Genomic DNA, 18,850 nt, shown 5'->3' on the forward strand with positions numbered 1-18,850 from the left:
GCACTTGTCTCTGATTTTGCTCTTCAACCAATTGCCGAAGTAATCATAGGTTACACAAACACCTGTTTGAGTACAACACACTGGATCTGATATTGCCATTGCCATTTATCATAATTAAGGCAAGCAAAGGAAAACTAAATTGGGACATAATGCTGGGCAAAGAGACAATATAACAGAAGAGCAAAGATGGATGATGAGTGGGCATGATCAAGACAATGCCAAAAGGGTATCATATTTGTTGTTTGGAAGTGTGCACTGAACTTTGCAATCGACCTTTGCATCTCAGACAGTGACTCCAAAAGAAAAACAATTTGAAGAAGCCTAACAGCTACAGAAGCTACTGTCAACACCGTGGGGGGATTCGCTTATTTGATACAGAGAGCAGGCCTGTGGTTTTTTTGGTGAGTCAAACCTGGAAAAAGCAAAATGCATTCAAGAGGGACACAAAAAGAAATTCTGCAGTCTCAGGGTTGCAAAATTAGAAGGAGCACACTGAACAGTTTTCGAAAGTCTCAAAGTTGAGCTGAGAAAGACTGAAGTCATGAGCCGTATATAGCAGCAGAAAGCGTGACTGCTTAAACGTGAATAATTTGTTATTTGTTAGCACTAGATTCCCAGCTCTTCCTCGATATTCAAGGCAGCAACAACACTAAACGATTTTACCGTCGTCACTTTGCCATCATTTTACTGTCTCTACACACACAAGTTGTTTATGCGTGATGGTAAAAATTTGGGTGAGTTGACAACCAAAAAGCCAAAATAAACAGTGGAAACAAGTGATTTATTGGTAAATCATCTCCCAATTAATCCGCACCTTGGCAGATTGCACATTTTCTCTTCCCTGTCTGGACATGTTTAGAGGGCTAGGGAGGAAGATTAGAGGGAAGTTAGGTCTTGGTTTTATATTTCCAAAAGTAGCACACAGAAAGAACATCAACTGACAGTGGTGCAAACTCCGTGTATTTGGAAATATATATTTCCCGGGCAGCAGCAGCCAAGAGAAATTTGTTAAGCAGGCTATACATATTTCTTCAACTCTCTGCCTCCAGGCACTGGACCATTCCTTAACCGTGAGTAGGCGTGAGCCATAAAACAACATGAAAAGTAAATGAAAGGTCGGTAGGATGTTTACAAGATCATTGGAGAGACTAAAAAAACCAGAGTCCTTCATAGGGACTGAATGAAAATCGATCGGATTTCAATTAAACAGCTGAAAATGGTTGACAGTGAGCAGTTGGTCCTGGTGGGCTGTGTTAGGAGCATAACGACATTCAAAGTTAAACAAGTTCTAAGGGCCTGTTTTCATTTCCTGCACTTCTACGCCACTTGACTGAATTTATACTTTATACTATATTGTACTTTCATAGTGGCTACAGATCTGCCTCATAATTAAAGAAAGAGAGAAGGTGCTTCCTTTCTACCTTATGTGATCTTTAACACTGACCCTGACTGGATCCGTTAATGATCACAATTATCTTCCATAAAACACTGTGTTGCTCAGTAAACTGATCCATTTGACTCTAATTCACAGGAAAGAGTTAAATTGGAATTCAGAATAACACCCTTAGTAGTGTGATTGTACTATGGCAGGTAAGACCAGAAAACTTTGGGTAAAGCTAAACATTAACATTTTAATAATAAAACATGCAGCATCAAGTGTGTCACATTATGCTGCATCTGGTCTTAAAAGAGGAGGAGAGACAGACAGCACGCAGACTTAAAAAAATATGGCTTTTGGCTGTCATCCCTTCAACTGCAGTTTCCTTTAAGTGAGTGAGTCACATGCGCAGCAGAAAAACTGAGTGCTCTGTGAAGAGTGTAGTTGGGCATCTGGATATCTCTGGTCTCGGGACTTACTACAGGAGGAATGACTCTCCAGCCAACAAGGTATGTAAGATTCATTCCATATATTGGTGGAGATTTGACATAAAAACACAATTTTACACATTGACTGTTGCAAGAAAATCAACTGACATGTGGAGCTGTCAAGATACAATGAGTGATAAAATAACCCAATACATAAGAGCAAACAATTCAGTTAAATACGCACAAACTCAGAATAACAGCAAGACATATGTGTCTTATGTGTTTCACTATAGAATTTTAGCAATTTGTTGATAATCGCGTGCCATTTGTGCGTATTTTGGACCCTTTCTCTGAAGGGCGTCAACTAAAGAGACTCAGAACCGTCAGATCTGTGAAAGAAAACCATGTGCTTACTGTAAAGCAATTTTTGAGGTTTGCAGCAAGAACTTCTGGATTCTGGACAGAACTGCATTCTTCGGCTCCTCCGGCAAAGCCACACTTGGCGTGTTTGAAGTTGCTCTTCAATCACAACTGGGTTGACTGCTAAAAATTTGCAACACATGGAGAAACATCCAATTTGCATTGAGTGCAATTCAAAATTATAGTTCAGTGCAAAACAGACTCATAGGAAAATAAAACATGATCTGTGAGTATGAAATCGCATTTAGAGTAGAGCAAACCAAAGTCAAATACCCTCGAGGCAGAAAGGCTGAGCACACAGCTGAGCCTGGTGCTCATTAGTGGTCATTGTTCTGGGGAATCAGATACAATTGAAATTAATGATCACTGGAGAAGGATAGCTGGTTGCTGGTGTAATTTCAGGTTACACTGCAGCAGGTAGAAGAAGAGAAACTGCCTTTAATATTTCGCTTTGTTTAATAATAAGGTGCCAGATCCACTCCTTTATTTTTCTGCCCTTAGATTGTGTCCACATAATGATCACTATCATGTTCGTAGATGCTCACAGCTTTTTTTTTGTTTGTTTGTTTGTTCTATGGTGGCTTCTGTTATTTTAGTGTTTTAAAAGGTTTGCTACAGTGATACTAGCAGTATTATTGTGGCAAATCTTCTAAAACTACAATGATACTGCTAGTATCAGTTTTATATAACTGAAATCTTGTAAAGCTCAATAGCAAAAATTTTATACTTTTTGCTTGCTGTTTTATTTTATTATTATTATTATTATTATTATTATTGTTTGCCTAAACCTACCAGCTGCTTCAATGTTTATTTTAAAATACATCAGTTAATCAATTTCACGACTCCCAGTAAGAAAGAGAGTAAGTGTATTTAAATCTAACGAATAAGAAACGATATTTAATTTTTCTTTTCTTTTCTTTTATATGTCCTTCACAGCGTTCCAGACTTCAGCACCACAGTGTTATATGGGGACCAAAACAGCACAAATGGCACTGAATGTCCTGAGCTGGACGACTGGGAGTGGCTTCACTCCAGTCAGCCGATCTATATCCTGCTCATCTCTGTGCTGGGAATACTTTTTAACGTGTTCGTCCTGATGGTGTTCTGTCTCCACAAGAAGGCCTGCACTGTGCCTGAGATCTACTTGGGCAACTTGGCTGCTGCCGACCTGTTGCTGGTGTCGTGTCTGCCGTTCTGGGCTGTCAACGTAGCCAACGGCTTCAACTGGCCCTTCGGTCAGTTCCTTTGCAAAGTCATCAACCTGGGCATTAAGATGAACGTCTATTGCAGCCTCTACTTCCTCATCCTGATAAGCATCGATCGCTACATGGCGCTGGTGCATACAATGTCCCACGGCAGAATGCGGAGGCCAAAGTATGCCAAACTTGGCTGTCTGCTGATGTGGGGCTTTGGTTTGATCCTGAGTGTCCCCACACTAGTCTTCCGCAAGGTGCAATATTTCCCTGAGTATGGTGTTCATGCGTGCTTCCTGGACTACCCAGACCACACCACAGAGCTGCTCTGCGATGGACTGTTGATCATTTTTACCTTCATTATCCCCATTTCAATTATCACCTTCTGCACCGTCAAAATCATCCAGGCTTTGAAAATACAGGCAATGGAGAGGTTCAATCCTGAGAAAACAGAGCAGAGGGCCACCACTCTGATGATGGCTGTACTCCTGGCCTTCCTTATCTGCTGGTTGCCTTTCCACGTGGTTACCACTCTGGACGTGCTCCTACGAGCAGAAGTCCTGACAGGGTGTCACTTAATGACCGTCCTGGAAATCTGCAACCAGATCTTCACCTACCTAGCCTTCTTCAACAGTGTGCTCAACCCCATCCTGTACGTCATTGTCGGAAAGAACTTTAGGAAAAAAGCCAGGGAAATCCTCAAGCAGTGGAAAGTCAAGAAAACAAAAACACTGGAATCCACACGCTCCAACTTGTCCTCCACTCTAAAAACACATTTATAAAACTAACACAAACTCAAAATGTAAGAATGCCCCAGCAACTGCTTGCTAAGTGTTTTCTGGTGTTTCTGACTCATTGTCTGCAGAGTTAAATACAGGATTCTGTCAAAGAGTTTCCAGTGGTGACACACAAGCATGCTGCTTTTTTCACTCGCCGTACAGACACCAGTTGTCTTATTATACATTTCTGGCCACATCACCATTTAATGACCAAATGTTAACTCAGTGTGGGATGTGGGAGACTGTACACTCCTTTTTGTCCCCAGAATGAAGATATGTGATGCCAAACAGGAAATCTTTGTTAGAACTCAGACTTTACCACTATTGCCAGAGCTGCAAATTGTTTTGGAACAAAAAAAAAAAAAAAAAAACACGCAGGCTGACAAAGTTACCTCAAATGGCCAAATGGAATATGCCAAAAATACAGTTTGACTTGTTTTCATGTATTTGGGTTATTCTTGAACCTTTCTTTGCAAATCTGGACTATGCTGTATTTTGTTCACTGTTCAAACACATTCAACTTTTATTTATTTTAGTGGTGTGAAGTTGTCCTACTTTACATAGTTTTTCATGAGTCCTGCTTACTAAAATCATGACACAAATGGGTTTAGTAACAGTTCATCGTTTTGTCATGAGAGATGACAACTTCTGTGTTAACAAATGAAAGAAGGATAGTTTGTGGTGGCTAGTTCTCCTTTCGGGAATGAAGAATAAACTTAACACTGAAGGAAAAGGAGCTGCTGATCAACGAAAAGTGGAATAAAAATGAATGGTTAAAGCTTATAAAAAAAAAAAAAAAAAAAAAACATCATCATCATCATCATCAGATGGTGTGTATTAGTGTAGCAGTCGTTGTTTGTGTCCTTAAATGCCACTGAACAGCCAATATGAAAGAGAATGGAATCTGTTTCCGCAAAGTTCACATATAATTACACAAAAGCAAGGAGAAATTTCAGTTAAATTTGTATGTGTATGTGTCCATCCAGGCACAAATGTGTGAGCTGGCTTGTTTTTCGTCACACATGTGCAGAATCTGCTGCTAAGAATCAGCTCTTTGATGATGGCATGTGTGTGCTCTGCTCTGTGACCACAATTATCCACAGCCCATTAGCTCAATTATCTCTTTGAACCTAGAACTCAAAACATGAAATCATGGACATCAGACGTGTGTTGACACAGTTAAAAGGTTTTACTGATGAATGCGTTGACCACTCCTTTATTTTTCTGCCCTTAAAAATTGAAAATTGCAACAGTTTTCTCTCTGATCCTCGACTCAGCAGACGAGTGACTTATGGAGAATGCAACAAGAGCCAAGCTTGTTTGCAACCAAACAGATGTGTGGGATTGGGTTTACACCATGCAGCCGGCCTACATTTCCATCATCTGCTTTATTGGAGTGATCGGCAACTCCTTCGTGCTTTGCGTCTTCTGTCTCCAGAAGCAGCGCAGCTCTGTGGCTGACATTTACCTGTGCAACCTGGCAGCGGCTGATCTCCTCATGGTCTCGTGTCTGCCATTTTGGGTGGCAACCATTGTCGACAAATTCCATTGGAGGTTTGGGGAACCGATGTGCCAAATTATCAGTATTGTCATTGGGATGAATTATTACTGCAGTGTTCTGTTTCTGACACTTGTGAGCGTGGACAGATACCTGGCCCTCACCAGACCTCTCTCTCAGGGGAGGCAGAGACGGGCCATCTGGGCACACGGGATCTGCTTCGGCGTCTGGATCGCTGGAATCCTGCTCAGCTTCCCTGCTATTCTCTTCCGATCTGTGGAGTTCTTTCCTGATCTTGGTGTCAATGCATGTTACATGGCATACCCCCATGAAGGCTGGAAACTGCGCTACAACATGACCGTCAGCATAGTGGGCTTCCTCATCCCTGTTCCTATCGTGTCCTTCTGTAGTTACCACATCACTAAAGTCATTCAGAGCAGCCAAAAGATGAGAAAATGCAACAGAGGGGGCGAGGAGAGAAAAGCAGCTTACCTCATCCTCGTTGTTCTGGCTGTCTTTATTCTCTGCTGGCTACCCTACCAGGTTCTGATGGTCTTGGACACTTTGGATCATTATGAAGTCGTCTCTGGATGCACGTGGGCATACGTACTGGACATTGGCAACCAGTTAGCTACTTACCTTGGCTACAGTAACAGCTCACTGAATCCTTTCCTGTATGTGATTGTGGGGAAACACTTCAAACAGAGAGCAAGAGAAGTGTTTAGACTGGTGCAGAACAAGAGGAAACTGCGTTGGAGGAAGTCTGGTCATTCCAACATTAATGTCAACTCCAAACACACCGATATTACTAAAATCTAAATATTTTACTTTTATTTATTTGAATTTAAAGAGCAGAACTTGATCAGGAATTTGGTGATAGCTGGTAACTGGTTTGTTCAGGGTAGCATAAAGACTGGAAACAGGGAGAACCAGTTGGACTGACTTTTCCAAAGTGTGATGAAATCCAGTCAATTGGCAGCTTTAAGCTCACTGCAATGATTCTTGCGTCTATTGTGATGAATAATCTGACACCAATGACCACTTAAACCTCCTAAACAATTTCTTTAACTCCAACATTTATTAATTGTATTTTCAGACTGTGGAGAACTTTCAAAATACAAATGAAAGGATTGTTTTTATTCTCAGTGTCTTAACTTTACCTGTCTGTCATTTGAATTTGATTTTGTTTTGCCAAAGTTAACAATATTGAATAGTTCATTCCAACGCTTTATTCATTATACTTCATTTGCACAGTCTATGCAACAGTACTAGAAATACTGGAGTGAGATTTACATGCAAATTGAGGAGATGCTTAAAATGTATAAATAATCATATACATAATAATAATTTGTTTATCTTAATTCAATTATTTGTATGTTGAAAAAAAATTATTGCTTTGTATGTGTTGGCTTGTAAATTGTCCTTATCAGGAAGGTTTCTTGCTGATCTGTCATTGTTTCTTAAGCAGAAACCATAGCAAAGCTCTGAAACTTTGCTATGGAGTTTGGTTTGTTAATCCTGTTGGGACCCTAAACAGCCTGGGGCCCCAAACAGTTGTCTGCCCTGCCTGTTTGGAAGCTGTATCTTACAAATAAACATGTTATATCTCATTTCTTTTGTTTGTTCAAAAACACAAGACACAAATCTATACATTCAGGAGTTTTAAAAGGGCGCTGATAGGTGGATTTCTTAACTTTCTTCTCAATCTTTATATTCAACTCAAATAACTAGCTTTAGATTTACCTTACAAACAGGACTGTGGCATTAAACTCCTCATTTTGCTAATTTTGGGTTTAGGATTAAATTTGCTTGTGATATTATAATATTATCATATTATAAAGGCCAAACAATCAAGACTTTCTTCACTTGGATACTGAGACTGATGTATACACACAACTTAACATGGCATGGCAAGATGTTAAATCATAAACAGCAAATATAATTAATTAGTGTAATTGGACTGTATGCAGTGCCATTGTTTTGTCAGATTTAAGTTTCCTCCAGTGCTAACATTGACTGATGTTTTCCATTGTATTGTGTTTCTCGATCTTGGAGTTGTTTAATTTTATTGTGACAAGCAGTTTCCTCTCAGAGGTGTTCCAATCATTATAGCTAAACAAAGGTAATGTTAATGGTGTGGTCTTTATCACGTTCATAATTCGAGATAAAGCTTTCCAGCAGCAAGTTATTGTATGTTGTTGTAACGTCATTCATATTATTTAATGTGTGAGTGTTGTTCTCAATAAAGTATCTTCTGTGATTGTAACTGGATTAGGATGTCTTTGTTTTGATATGATAAGGATTGCTTGCTTGGATGGAAACCAGTTCCCTGTTTGCTTCCTGAGAAATTCAGAGAAATTCGTGTGTGCAGTTATCATTTTGAAAATAAAAAGGAGAACACAGCATCAAGCACACTTATTTTTAGATATCACCTGCCAAAAAAGTTCAGCTGACATTTTGCATTCCATATTTCTTGAATATTATTTGGTTTTAAGCCATAAGAAGCCTATCACATTTTCACATAATAAAGTGTTCCCAACTCGAACAGCAAATCATTAACTTACAATATTGTGACATTAAAGCGCAGAGAGAGCTTTTACTGCCTGTATAACCAATAATCCTGTTTTTTACTTAAACCAGATGGATGCTTATCAAACAAAGACAAATTGCACATAATACAGGGAGCTCGTCTTTGGCCTTGAAGAAAAGAAAAACATTGTGACAGCGCCTTGGAGTCCTAGTTTTTATTTCATAATAATAATGATGATATGATACTTGAAATCATATTAACAGCTTTGCCATCGCCACATTAAGTTTCTCTCCAGTACGAGCTTCCTCCTACCTCTAATATGTGCGCTGACTCAATTTGGACGCTTTCCTAAACAAGTTGATATATTGAACCTCTTGGCCGAGGGTGTGGAAGAATGCAATTCTGTATACAAAAAGATTTGTGTGTACTCTTACATGGGGCTGAGTGCACACAGATGAACCTTGTTTCAGGCATATCCTCTAACATTAGTATTTTGGCCAAGGAAGGAACATGTTCATAAAACATGGGGTAAGGCTTTCAGTTTTTTAATTTAATTTAATTACATTTTTTTTTATTTGAAGCCTCACAGTCTTTTCTGTAGAAACTGTTACTTTCCTCAGCCACTAAATTGTGGGAAATTGTTTAAGGTTCTATATGTAAGCGATTCACAGCGCAGAAGGTCTGACTGAAATTTATGAATCAGCATGTTAATGTGTGACTGCTTAACCAAACAAATATGATCAGCAGGATTTACATTGTTTATGTGTATTTTCTTTAACTTAACTTTAACTGATTTGTTTTAATGTACATGATCAGGAGATTGTTAAATTACATATTGAGTTACAAGTATTTTTCCAACAGTTTTCAGATTTTCTGTGATTGCAGCATTTTACTGAAGGGTTTTGGATTTTGTCTTAGGCCATGGAGCCAGCGGAGTTTTTTACTGAGGCAACACTGCGGCCTGAAAACAGCACGTTCCTGCCAATGGCATCAGAATCTCCAATGTCTGCAGACTGGGAGATAGTCCAGACTGTCCTTCCCCCATATATCTTCATATTATGCCTGGTAGGCCTTCTCTTCAACAGCGTTGTCCTCGGGGTGTTTGTAGCCCACAAGGATAGACTGACTGTAGCAGAGATCTACCTCAGCAACATGGCACTTGCTGACTTTGTTCTTCTCTGTGGCCTCCCTTTCTGGGCGATGTACATCCTCAATAATTTTAACTGGACATATGGAGACACATTGTGCAAACTGGTCAACTCCATCATCATCATCAATTACTATACCAGCATCTCCACCCTGGTCATGATTAGCATTGACCGCTACCTAGCACTTGTGAAGACAATGAAGGCCAGGGGGCTGAGACGGACCATTTATGCCAAGGTGATCTGCTTTATACTGTGGATATTAGGGCTCCTACTGAGCACGCCAACTATGGTTCACAGAAAGGTGAAGTTTGTTAATGAGTCTGAGACAATGTCATGCATATTGGATTACCCTCACGATAGTTCTTGGAAGCTGGCCCATCAGATTGTTTTGAACGTGGTAGGCTATGTCCTCCCTGTTCTGGTCATTGTTTTCAGCAGTGGGAACATTGTCAACGTTTTAACGCAGAGGAGGAAGAATGTTGGTCTTTCCGATGCTAATGACACAAAGGCCACTGCACTGGTGTACACCGTCACATTAGTATTCTTACTGTGCTGGGGCCCCTTCCAGATATTCACCTTACTCGACACGCTCTGTGACCTGCAAGTGCTGGATGAGATTCTGTGGTATCACACTCTGGACGTCGGACATCAAGTGTCAGTATATCTGGCGTTTGTCGACAGTGCCCTCAACCCACTGCTGTATGTCTTCTCAGGGCAGTATTTTCGGAGGAAAGTTAGTGCCATCTACAGGAGGACCAGGGATCATCGCAGAGGATCAGACATGACTACATATCAACGCTCAGTAGTGTCCACTTACTACAACAGAACAGAGCAAATTAAGAGTGTGGTCATTTTTAATGTAGAAAATCAAATGTAACTCTTTCTCGTAACATCCTATCCTCCACTTACATTGCTGCTTATGGGTAAAGTGAATATGCAGGATATGACTCAAATTGTTATTTTATTAGACTAATAGTTTTAAAAATTCTCTTATACGATTAAAACATGCTATTATATGATGCTTAATGCCATGCTTTAGGGCAGTTATGGCCACAAAAAGAGATAATGGACATAATCTGTGAGAAAATTGAATTATATTATAGTTCAAAGTATCCGCAGTGGCACTTATGTCTTACTTTATGGAAAAAGTATAAGTTTCATCTGTCTCTATTAGCTGTCACAGGGCCTTACTGCTCATGTCTTGGATTTTAATGTCAAACACAAGAAAGAATGGTAGTCATGGTTGTCTTTCTTTGCGTTATTGGAATACATTTCTTGAGATAATTTTTCTGCATTACTGCAATATTTTGTGTTAATTCAAGCAAATAAGTGATACAGAAATGAGCCCTGAATGCGCAAACCTGTTAAAAGCAACAAGTTCTTTGCTATGCTTTGACTCTGACTTGCTGAGTCAAAGCATGTGCGCCAGCAGTTTGTATCATTACTATTCTGTATTGTATACTATTGTATACTATTGTGTTTTTCAATTACTGCACGTTTTGAAGATTGTAGTTCAGCTGTGTAACCAGCAGGACCTCTGTCAGCAACATTCGGAGAACCTGTCCCATGATGATATGATCTGGGGTCCAGTTTTGGCTTTTCTGAAAGTTCACTTTCGATTGCTGGTTAGTTAGATTTAAATTGTGGGGTTGAACATACAAACTGATTTTTCCCATGAAACAGCTTTGGAAAAAAGGTGGAAAGAATAAGAGAACATCTAAACATCTCACAATACAGCCAAATGCACACAAATGTTTTGTTACCACCATGTTCCGACTTCTCAAAATTGAATTTAACTTGACAATATATTATAGTAACATTGGCATGCTAACATTGTATCGATGTGCAATAATTGAGATCTAATAATAGGCTCTTTTCAAATAATCTTGAAAACCAAATATAATGCTGTCTTATGATAGCAGTTCAAGTTTTTTTTACTATGACTACTACGGCTAAATCAGTTTTGATTTAGCCGTAGTAGTCATAGTAAAAAAGTAAAAGAAAAAGCGTTGATGTGCAACTTGTTATCTGATGCCCACTTTCACTCCATTTCCACAACCCTATTATCTATATCTAATAACATGAACAAACACAGCTAATTGCTCTAATTGTATTCTGTGTGGATTCTTATAATCTTGTGATCATTCCATTTCCCCTGGTGGGCTACGCCTTTAATTCTCTCTGTGAAAAGGTTCTTACAGAGAAAATGTCTGTTTGCAAACCCCAAACCTGTTGAGGTTTCTGTGAACTGACAGTTATGTATCTTGTGTTTACTGTGACTGAGTTTATTTTAATGTGTTGTCAGGAACTGGATTAACAGAAAATGACTTTTGCCAGATGCTCTACATTGCTGCTCTCACCGCTTTCTCATGAGGTCCCCTACTGCCACAGTCAGACTGATGAGTACCAGGAGGTGGAGAAGAAAAAAAAAATAAGAAAACAATTATGATCAATTTGGCAAGTTACTGCAGACACAATATACCAACTACACCAACAAAAGCTGCCAGCTCAGTATCAAACACTTAGTCTTTGTTTTCTGCATATTGGCGCTTATTATTAAAAGACCAGAAATAAACACTTTTAGCTCATCATGACTTATATCACTCATGTCTCTATTATCAAGCTGTCAGATACTTTTGACAATATTTCTTTCATCACTGTACTTAAAACTATTTGTTAAAAAAAAGGCACATTCAAGATTGAGATCCTTTATTGTCTTTGTATAGAAACATTTTGGTGCCGCCAAAACAGTTCAAGAGCAAAAAAAATAAAGGAAAAAAGAAACAAAACTATTTAAAAAAAGAAAGATTCATGTTTTTCTTTAGCCGAGTGCTACTTGTCATCCAGCCAACAAAAACGTCTTACTTCCTCATGATGCATACATCATGGAAGGGAACGACAACCATATGTTTCGAAGTAAAAAAATAAATAAAATAAATGCGCCCTCTACTGTGCAACTCCTGCATAGTTGTCAATGTGGCCCAATTAAATAAAAAACAGAATAGGAAAAGAAACAATGTTGTGAAATGCAAAATAACAGAATTTTAAACATGGGTTAAAACATGCAGTCAATCACAATCATCTAATGAAATTATGTGATTAAACATTTATCAGCCCTCGCAAAAACACAATTACAAAATAGGTAACTCAAATCAAGCGATATGATTAGTTTATACACTGAATAAGTTTTCACCGGATCGGCTCACTCCACAACTGAGAAAGCAACACAGTGATACAGAAAGAAAAACAAGCAGGGTAGCAACAATGGGAACATTTATCATAGAGAGTATTGTGGCTGCTATTAAAATATCAACCAATCTCTCTCTCTCTCCCGATGTAAATAATCAAAAAAGTAAATAAACTAGTAGTGCCTTTGGATGAAAATTTAGAAACTATCATTGTAGGGTTGTGTATGCTACTTTTGTTTAATTAAAAACAAAATTGAATTGGAGACATCTTGGAGACAGGTTTTAATGTGTATGATGATACTCGTTCCACAGCCATCGGTGGCAGCAGTTCACCTCTTCACCCTCCTGCTTCTATCAATCCTGCCTAATCTTTGGTTTTGATATGGTGAATGTGTATTCTCTCTACTAGATACACACAACTACTCTCGGTGGGACTGTCCCACCCTTGTACAAAGACAGCCATGCCAATGCTATCTAGGATGATTTGCAATGTCTAAGGTAGAGTCAGACTGGTACAAATATAGGGCCAGTGCCAGACTCAGTAACAGTCCCAACAAATCTTTTTGTTTTTACAGGCAGAGGCAAAGATGAGGATCAGGCAGTTAACAAAGTCGGACAATCAAAGTTCAAAATCAAGGCAAAGGCACAGACAGGGGCAAGGCAATCGCAAAGTACAACACAGTCCAAATCCTCTATCAGAATCATGAAACTTACAGGCCGAGGTACCGATAGGGAACTGACAAACGCCAAGCACGAAGAACGCTCGTAGAACACACACTGGAAACGCTGAAATGACTCAGGTAATAAATACACAAGGTCAGGACGATACAAGACACAGGTGTAACTCATTAGGGTGGGGAGAAAACAGGGGGTCAGGAAGTAGACTAGAAATCAACAAGAGGAAGACCTACCAAAATAGAACAGGAAGTGACAGGAAAAACATGAACATAAACTAGACTCCAGACACAGGCGTGACAGGTAGCATGGCCTTCTATGATATTTATTTACCAGTCATTCCTCTCACCTGCTAAAGGCATTAGTCTAATACTGCTTTTGTTTCCAACAGATATGGCATATTATATTGGATGTGTGAATTATAAGCCCCTATGCATCAGACTAATAGCAGATTATGTAACAGGTATTAAGTCAACAAGTCACAAACACTTAACTCCATGTTACTGTAGTTAAAATAAAAGTATCTTTAAACACAACACCATATATGCAACCACCATGTGTTTAGAAAATATCAACATCCAGAATCATATTAAAAAATACAGACCTTCAACTTATGGCATTGAGACCATCTCTTGGGAGCGAACTTGGACAAAAACGCTGGGCAGACAGGGCTGCAAGCACAGGGAAGAAATAAGGGCAGGGCTGAATAAAGAAGGCGGGGCAATAAAACATGGACAAGAATGTCTGACATCACTTTAATATTAGATCACTTTCTACTTGAAGAGAGCAAGACAGATACACAAGACTGGAGAGGAAGGCACTGCAAGAGTGGAGGTGGGAATTTTGGCTCTTTACATCTGGACATCCTCAGAATGTCTCTTCAGAATGCAAGGTATGAGTGACTCGCATTAGTTCTTCTATCTTACTTTTGTAGCCTTTAACATTAATCCTCATAATACGGACTGTTACTTTTCCACATTATTTATCATTGGCAAAGGGCTTGCCTTTATAAGAAATTTTTGTTTTCTCCTCATAAGACTTCACACAAAAACTATGATTGATATTTATCTTGAGCTTGACTTCATGCCTGCATTCAAACTGCAGCTCTGAGAGTGACATTGTCTGGGCACGTTTGTGAGGCAAACAGATACTGGTATTTACAGTGACTGCAATTGTACTGTTTTTAAAAGCCTAAAAAAAATGTAGGAAGAACGGTTGAAAAGGGGCTTTAAGTGCATTTTACATTATCACTTACATTAGCACAAATCTTTAAATACACTAACTGTTGAAAATGCCATTTAATGTTTGTTTGCACGTTTATGGTTAACCTTTAAAGCCAGTGGCACAGCTCAACATGGTGTTATTTTACTTTTCTTACGCTCTCCAGCATTGGTTGATTTTCTTTTCTTTTTTTTTTCTTGGTTTTAGATTTATTTTTGAGTGTCCCCTAAATAAGTGTAGAATACTGGAAAAGACAGTAAAATTTTGCACACTAGTACCAGTTTTGAGCAGAGTCTTGACCAGAATTCATTTTAACCTTAATTCAGTGGCTGCCACAGATGTCTTGACTGTAACGCTCATTGGCCTTTTGACATTCTTGAATGATGAATGATAGACTTCTCTATAAACTGTATTGAACTTGACAGTATCTGTGTATTTTAGTGTTCCCCTGTTAAATAGTATTTCCAACAATCCAAGGTTCTCTATGTTTTAACAATATTTTGGAAAATATTTTCAATGTCACCTTCAAATTCATTTATTATTCATATTATTCTGATGTTTTTTTGTTTTTTTTTTAACTTGTCCTATTCCTTTTTCTTCACAGCATTCCTGACAACTTGAGCAGTGCAGCTCTAAATGACAGCCAAGATGGCACACATGCGAATCAATGTCATGATTTTGAGGACTGGAAAGCCACGTTGCTGGGGGTCTACATTCTGCTTGTCGCTGTGCTTGGAATTATATTTAATGTGTTTGTCCTGATGGTATTCTGTCTCCACAAGAAGGCCTGCACTGTGGCTGAGATCTACTTAAGTAACCTGGCTGCTGCTGACTTGATTCTGGTGTGCTGTTTGCCATTCTGGGCTGTGTATGCATACAACAAATTCAACTGGCCATATGATGACTTTATGTGCCCTATGATTACCCTCACCATTGTTATGAACGCCTGCTGCAGCATTTACTTCCTTGTTCTGGTGAGCATAGATCGCTACTTGGCACTGGTGCACCCTCTCTCGAACAGAGAAATACGTGGGCCAAAGCATGCCAAACTGGGATGCCTGCTGGTGTGGTTTATGGGTTTGCTCTTGGGCATCCCCTCACTCATCTACAGGAAAACAAAACATATACCTACATGCAATAAAACAGTATGCCATATGGCTTTCCCATCTGAAAATCTAGAGCAGGTGTCTGAAGGTTTGCTGATTCTGTTTAGTTTCATCATCCCCATTTCTATTATTTCCTTCTGCACTTTCAAGATTATTCATTCTCTGAATAACCGTGTACATTCTCGTAATAGTGAACAAAAGGCAGCCACACTGATCCTGGCAGTTCTTGCAGCATTCCTGGTCTGCTGGACGCCGTTCCACCTTGTGAAGATAGTTGAAATGTTTCACAGGGCTAAAATCTTTAAAGAGGAGATGATCCTAGAAATTTTCAAAAACATTGTCATGTACATTGCTTTCTTCAACAGTGTTCTCAATCCAATTCTTTATGTCATTGTGGGTAAAAAATTCCGGAAAAAAGTGAAGGAATTTTTCATGCAGTGCAGCAATAAGAGAACAGGATTGCACAGTTTTCACTCCAAGCACTCATACGTGACCAGAAGAACTATAGTGTCTATGTCTGGCCAATCTACAAGACTGCCATTCCATAAAGAGCATGCATGAATAGCTGATGAATAATTAGTTGTTTTTCTTTTTTGTTTTTTTGAGGATTGTCCAGTAGAACCTGTTACTCCCGGTGAGGTTGATAATGTCTTCAGCAGAAAGTAGGGAGTGTGAGTGTCACTTTACACTCATCGGGTTGGAATTTACCACCAGTATTAAGCCTGACTTCACACACTCACTCATCCTCACATTGTGGATGAATAGAAGCCACATCACACTGTAAAATACACTTCACTGCATCTGTCATGTGTCTCCTGGGCAAAACTCCAAAAGAAGAGTTCAGGAGATTGATCCTGAAACCAGACCAGAAAGACTAAGGGTGTGGTCATTTTTAATCAACTGGATAGGATTCATACTCGCTCTCGTGACTTTCCAGTGACATTTAATAGACAACAACTTCTAGTACAGATTTACAGAATACAGATCTCAAATTACAGTTTTTTCATTGAAAAATCCTTTTAGACTCAATACCATTATAATGCTGCATAATTAAACAGTAATACCCAAGTGTGTTTTATGTTGCAGAAGAAATGGGTTCATACTAAGGAAATGGAAGTAATTTACAAAAGAGACGGAGGCAAAGTACAGAAAGTGTTTAGTGTCTAAATGGCACTTTTATGCTTGGAGGCGTCACGTGTTCATGTGTTTCTGCAGATGTATGTGTCTGACTCTGTATATGGTGTTGCTGACTTGCTATGTTACAGCCATATGCCTAAAACACTATACCAACTATTCTCTCTGACACCATGTCATTTTCTTTACCGACCTGAATCCAAAAGGCAGACACATCTAGATAGTATATCTACATTTGCATACATTTGTTGATATTTGAAAATAGTAGTAGTGACTGGCACCTGAATTTTTCCTGTGAGCAAACTGAAACAAATTTTGTTTATCAGTTGTAGAACCATGTGCAGATGAATATTTTGACAGCAATGCACACACAAGTAATACCTTGGCAATAATCCAAGGTAGATCATTGGCCAGTGTGAAACAAGTCTGCTCTTTTGTTACATAAGTTTTACGAGGAGAAGGTTGCAAGACCTTACAGTTGGCCTGTGTTTTCAATAGTCACCAAGGATAGTTAAATTTAAATGGATTTAATCATATGATTCAATCATCATGTTTCTTCTTTGTTTATCAGACGTGATGAACAAAGCAGAAACAGAAGTAAAAAATATGTCACACTGGCCAATAAACTACTTATCAACAATTTTTTTTATTGCCAGTAAGAATAATAGCAATGAAAATAGAAAAAATCTGCAAAAAAGGCCTCCAAAGTAAAAATTTTCAAAAGATACACTTTAAGTTTGCATTACTATTTTATTTGTTTTTTGTGTGGATATTGAAAAAAAAGTGGGATGATTTCTCTGGTTCTGCTGTATCCATTTTGATGTAATGGAAAACCTGTTTCATGCCGTGTTCAAAAGACACATTATTTAGCCCAGCTCACTATTAGAGATGTATTTACTCTGGTTTATCTTGATATAAGCTTGTACTTTCCATATTGCACAGTATGCTATAACTTATGGAACACGATGAACATCTTAATCGAAATAAAGCTGATTAAAATCTCAATCGGTTTCCCAGAATATTTGGCTGACAACACATTCAAGCTCTTCACAGCCTGTGGTAACGCTGCCGCTCCGCACCCAGGTGGGAGGGGTTCGATTCCCGGCTAGGGTGGATGTGAATGTGTAATGTAACGTAACCCCGGGGTTAGGTGATGTAAACGACTGTAAACATGTATACATGATGTAAATGTAATAAGTGATGTAACGTTGAAAATGTAATGTTAAATGTATGATTTACTGTATGTATGTAATGTAGAGACCGCGGTTCGATTCCCAGTGTGGGTACCTGAATGTGTCTACAGAGTTAGTTGGTTGCAAGTAATGGACAGGGCTAATGCAGGACCTAGGCCGAACCAGACCAGACGGGTGACGGCACTCCTCCAGGAACGGATCGAGACCAGACCGGAGACAGGAGGCGTCCACAGACTAGACCAGTAAAAGAGCGAACGAATCACAGACGATATGTTTATGGAGGAATGGAAATGTGAAAAAACACAACTATTTTAATGAAAGATTATGTAGTATTTGAGTTACAAAGGTTTCTAACTTGCTTTCTTAATAATCTTTCCTAATTGTAATCCCCCCGCAACAAATGGTTTGACCGATCCTTCGCTAAGCCCCGCCCCCCTTAGTTACTGTTGCTATGCTAGCCTGTTGTCTGAAGTTCGGTAGGAAAATGTCCAGCCAGGAAAAGAAAGAAGAAGAAGAAAATAAAGGGTTGAGAAATTTTCTATACAAACGTTTTTCAAAAAGGTGGTGACGGTGAATTTGGGACGAGAAACGTAGAGCAAGGTAAGAAACAGGGCCGTTAGCTTGTAACGTTAGCTAACTATCCAGCTCTAATGCTAACGTTAATTAGCATCGTGGCTGTGTTCTTAACTGGAACACGTACAGACATGTAAGTCCTCACCCTACCTGGATTATTTCTCCACAACGATCGGCTCATTCTACATCATACATCGTGGCCGTATTATTACCTGGTGTGTATCACCACGTCTTTTCTTTAAGTATGCACGGTAACAGCACCTACACATGCTTCAGCAGTAAATCAGCGTAAAGGGGAACCGAATCGGTTGACACACCGGCGTTTCCAGTGTTTAGCCGCCATCTTGCAGCCGGTACGTTGCCCTCTAGGGCGGGGTCAGTGCGAG

General features: G+C 39.2%; 4 protein-coding genes across 4 annotated transcripts; all 4 read left to right on the forward strand.

Annotated features, from left to right (window-relative positions):
• The first annotated feature begins 933 nt into the window (after window positions 1–933).
• On the forward strand, window positions 934–5,004 carry LOC115036340 (B2 bradykinin receptor-like). Its single transcript, XM_029494502.1, has 3 exons — window positions 934–1,070; window positions 1,760–1,887; window positions 3,163–5,004. Exons 2-3 carry the CDS (start codon window positions 1,868–1,870, stop codon window positions 4,199–4,201), a joined length of 1,059 nt encoding a protein of 352 aa, XP_029350362.1. The 5' UTR covers window positions 934–1,070; window positions 1,760–1,867; the 3' UTR covers window positions 4,202–5,004.
• A 171-nt stretch (window positions 5,005–5,175) lies between these two features.
• LOC115036342 (B2 bradykinin receptor-like) lies at window positions 5,176–7,951 on the forward strand. The gene has a single exon (XM_029494503.1). The coding sequence runs from the start codon at window positions 5,490–5,492 to the stop codon at window positions 6,513–6,515; it is 1,026 nt and encodes a 341-aa protein (XP_029350363.1). The 5' UTR covers window positions 5,176–5,489; the 3' UTR covers window positions 6,516–7,951.
• Window positions 7,952–9,147: 1,196 nt separating this feature from the next.
• On the forward strand, window positions 9,148–10,251 carry bdkrb1 (bradykinin receptor B1). The gene has a single exon (XM_029494329.1). It carries the CDS (start codon window positions 9,148–9,150, stop codon window positions 10,249–10,251), a length of 1,104 nt encoding a protein of 367 aa, XP_029350189.1.
• Window positions 10,252–14,016: 3,765 nt separating this feature from the next.
• On the forward strand, window positions 14,017–17,693 carry LOC115036002 (B2 bradykinin receptor-like). Its single transcript, XM_029494088.1, has 2 exons — window positions 14,017–14,129; window positions 15,063–17,693. The coding sequence occupies exons 1-2, from the start codon at window positions 14,110–14,112 to the stop codon at window positions 16,123–16,125; spliced, it is 1,083 nt and encodes a 360-aa protein (XP_029349948.1). The 5' UTR covers window positions 14,017–14,109; the 3' UTR covers window positions 16,126–17,693.
• Window positions 17,694–18,850: the final 1,157 nt, after the last annotated feature.

The sequence above is a fragment of the Echeneis naucrates genome, chromosome 22 (assembly GCF_900963305.1).
Source record: "Echeneis naucrates chromosome 22, fEcheNa1.1, whole genome shotgun sequence".
NCBI lineage: Eukaryota > Metazoa > Chordata > Actinopteri > Carangiformes > Echeneidae > Echeneis > Echeneis naucrates.

Excerpts from the sequence above, each read along its gene's own strand:
- LOC115036340 (XM_029494502.1), top strand. The coding sequence starts at position 1,868 with ATGACTCTCCAGCCAACAAG. Across the intron at positions 1,888-3,162 it reads ATGACTCTCCAGCCAACAAG|CGTTCCAGACTTCAGCACCA; the intron begins GTATGTAAGATT and ends TGTCCTTCACAG.
- LOC115036342 (XM_029494503.1), top strand. The coding sequence starts at position 5,490 with ATGGAGAATGCAACAAGAGCCAAGCTTGTTTGCAACCAAACAGATGTG.
- bdkrb1 (XM_029494329.1), top strand. The coding sequence starts at position 9,148 with ATGGAGCCAGCGGAGTTTTTTACTGAGGCAACACTGCGGCCTGAAAAC.
- LOC115036002 (XM_029494088.1), top strand. The coding sequence starts at position 14,110 with ATGTCTCTTCAGAATGCAAG. Across the intron at positions 14,130-15,062 it reads ATGTCTCTTCAGAATGCAAG|CATTCCTGACAACTTGAGCA; the intron begins GTATGAGTGACT and ends TTTTCTTCACAG.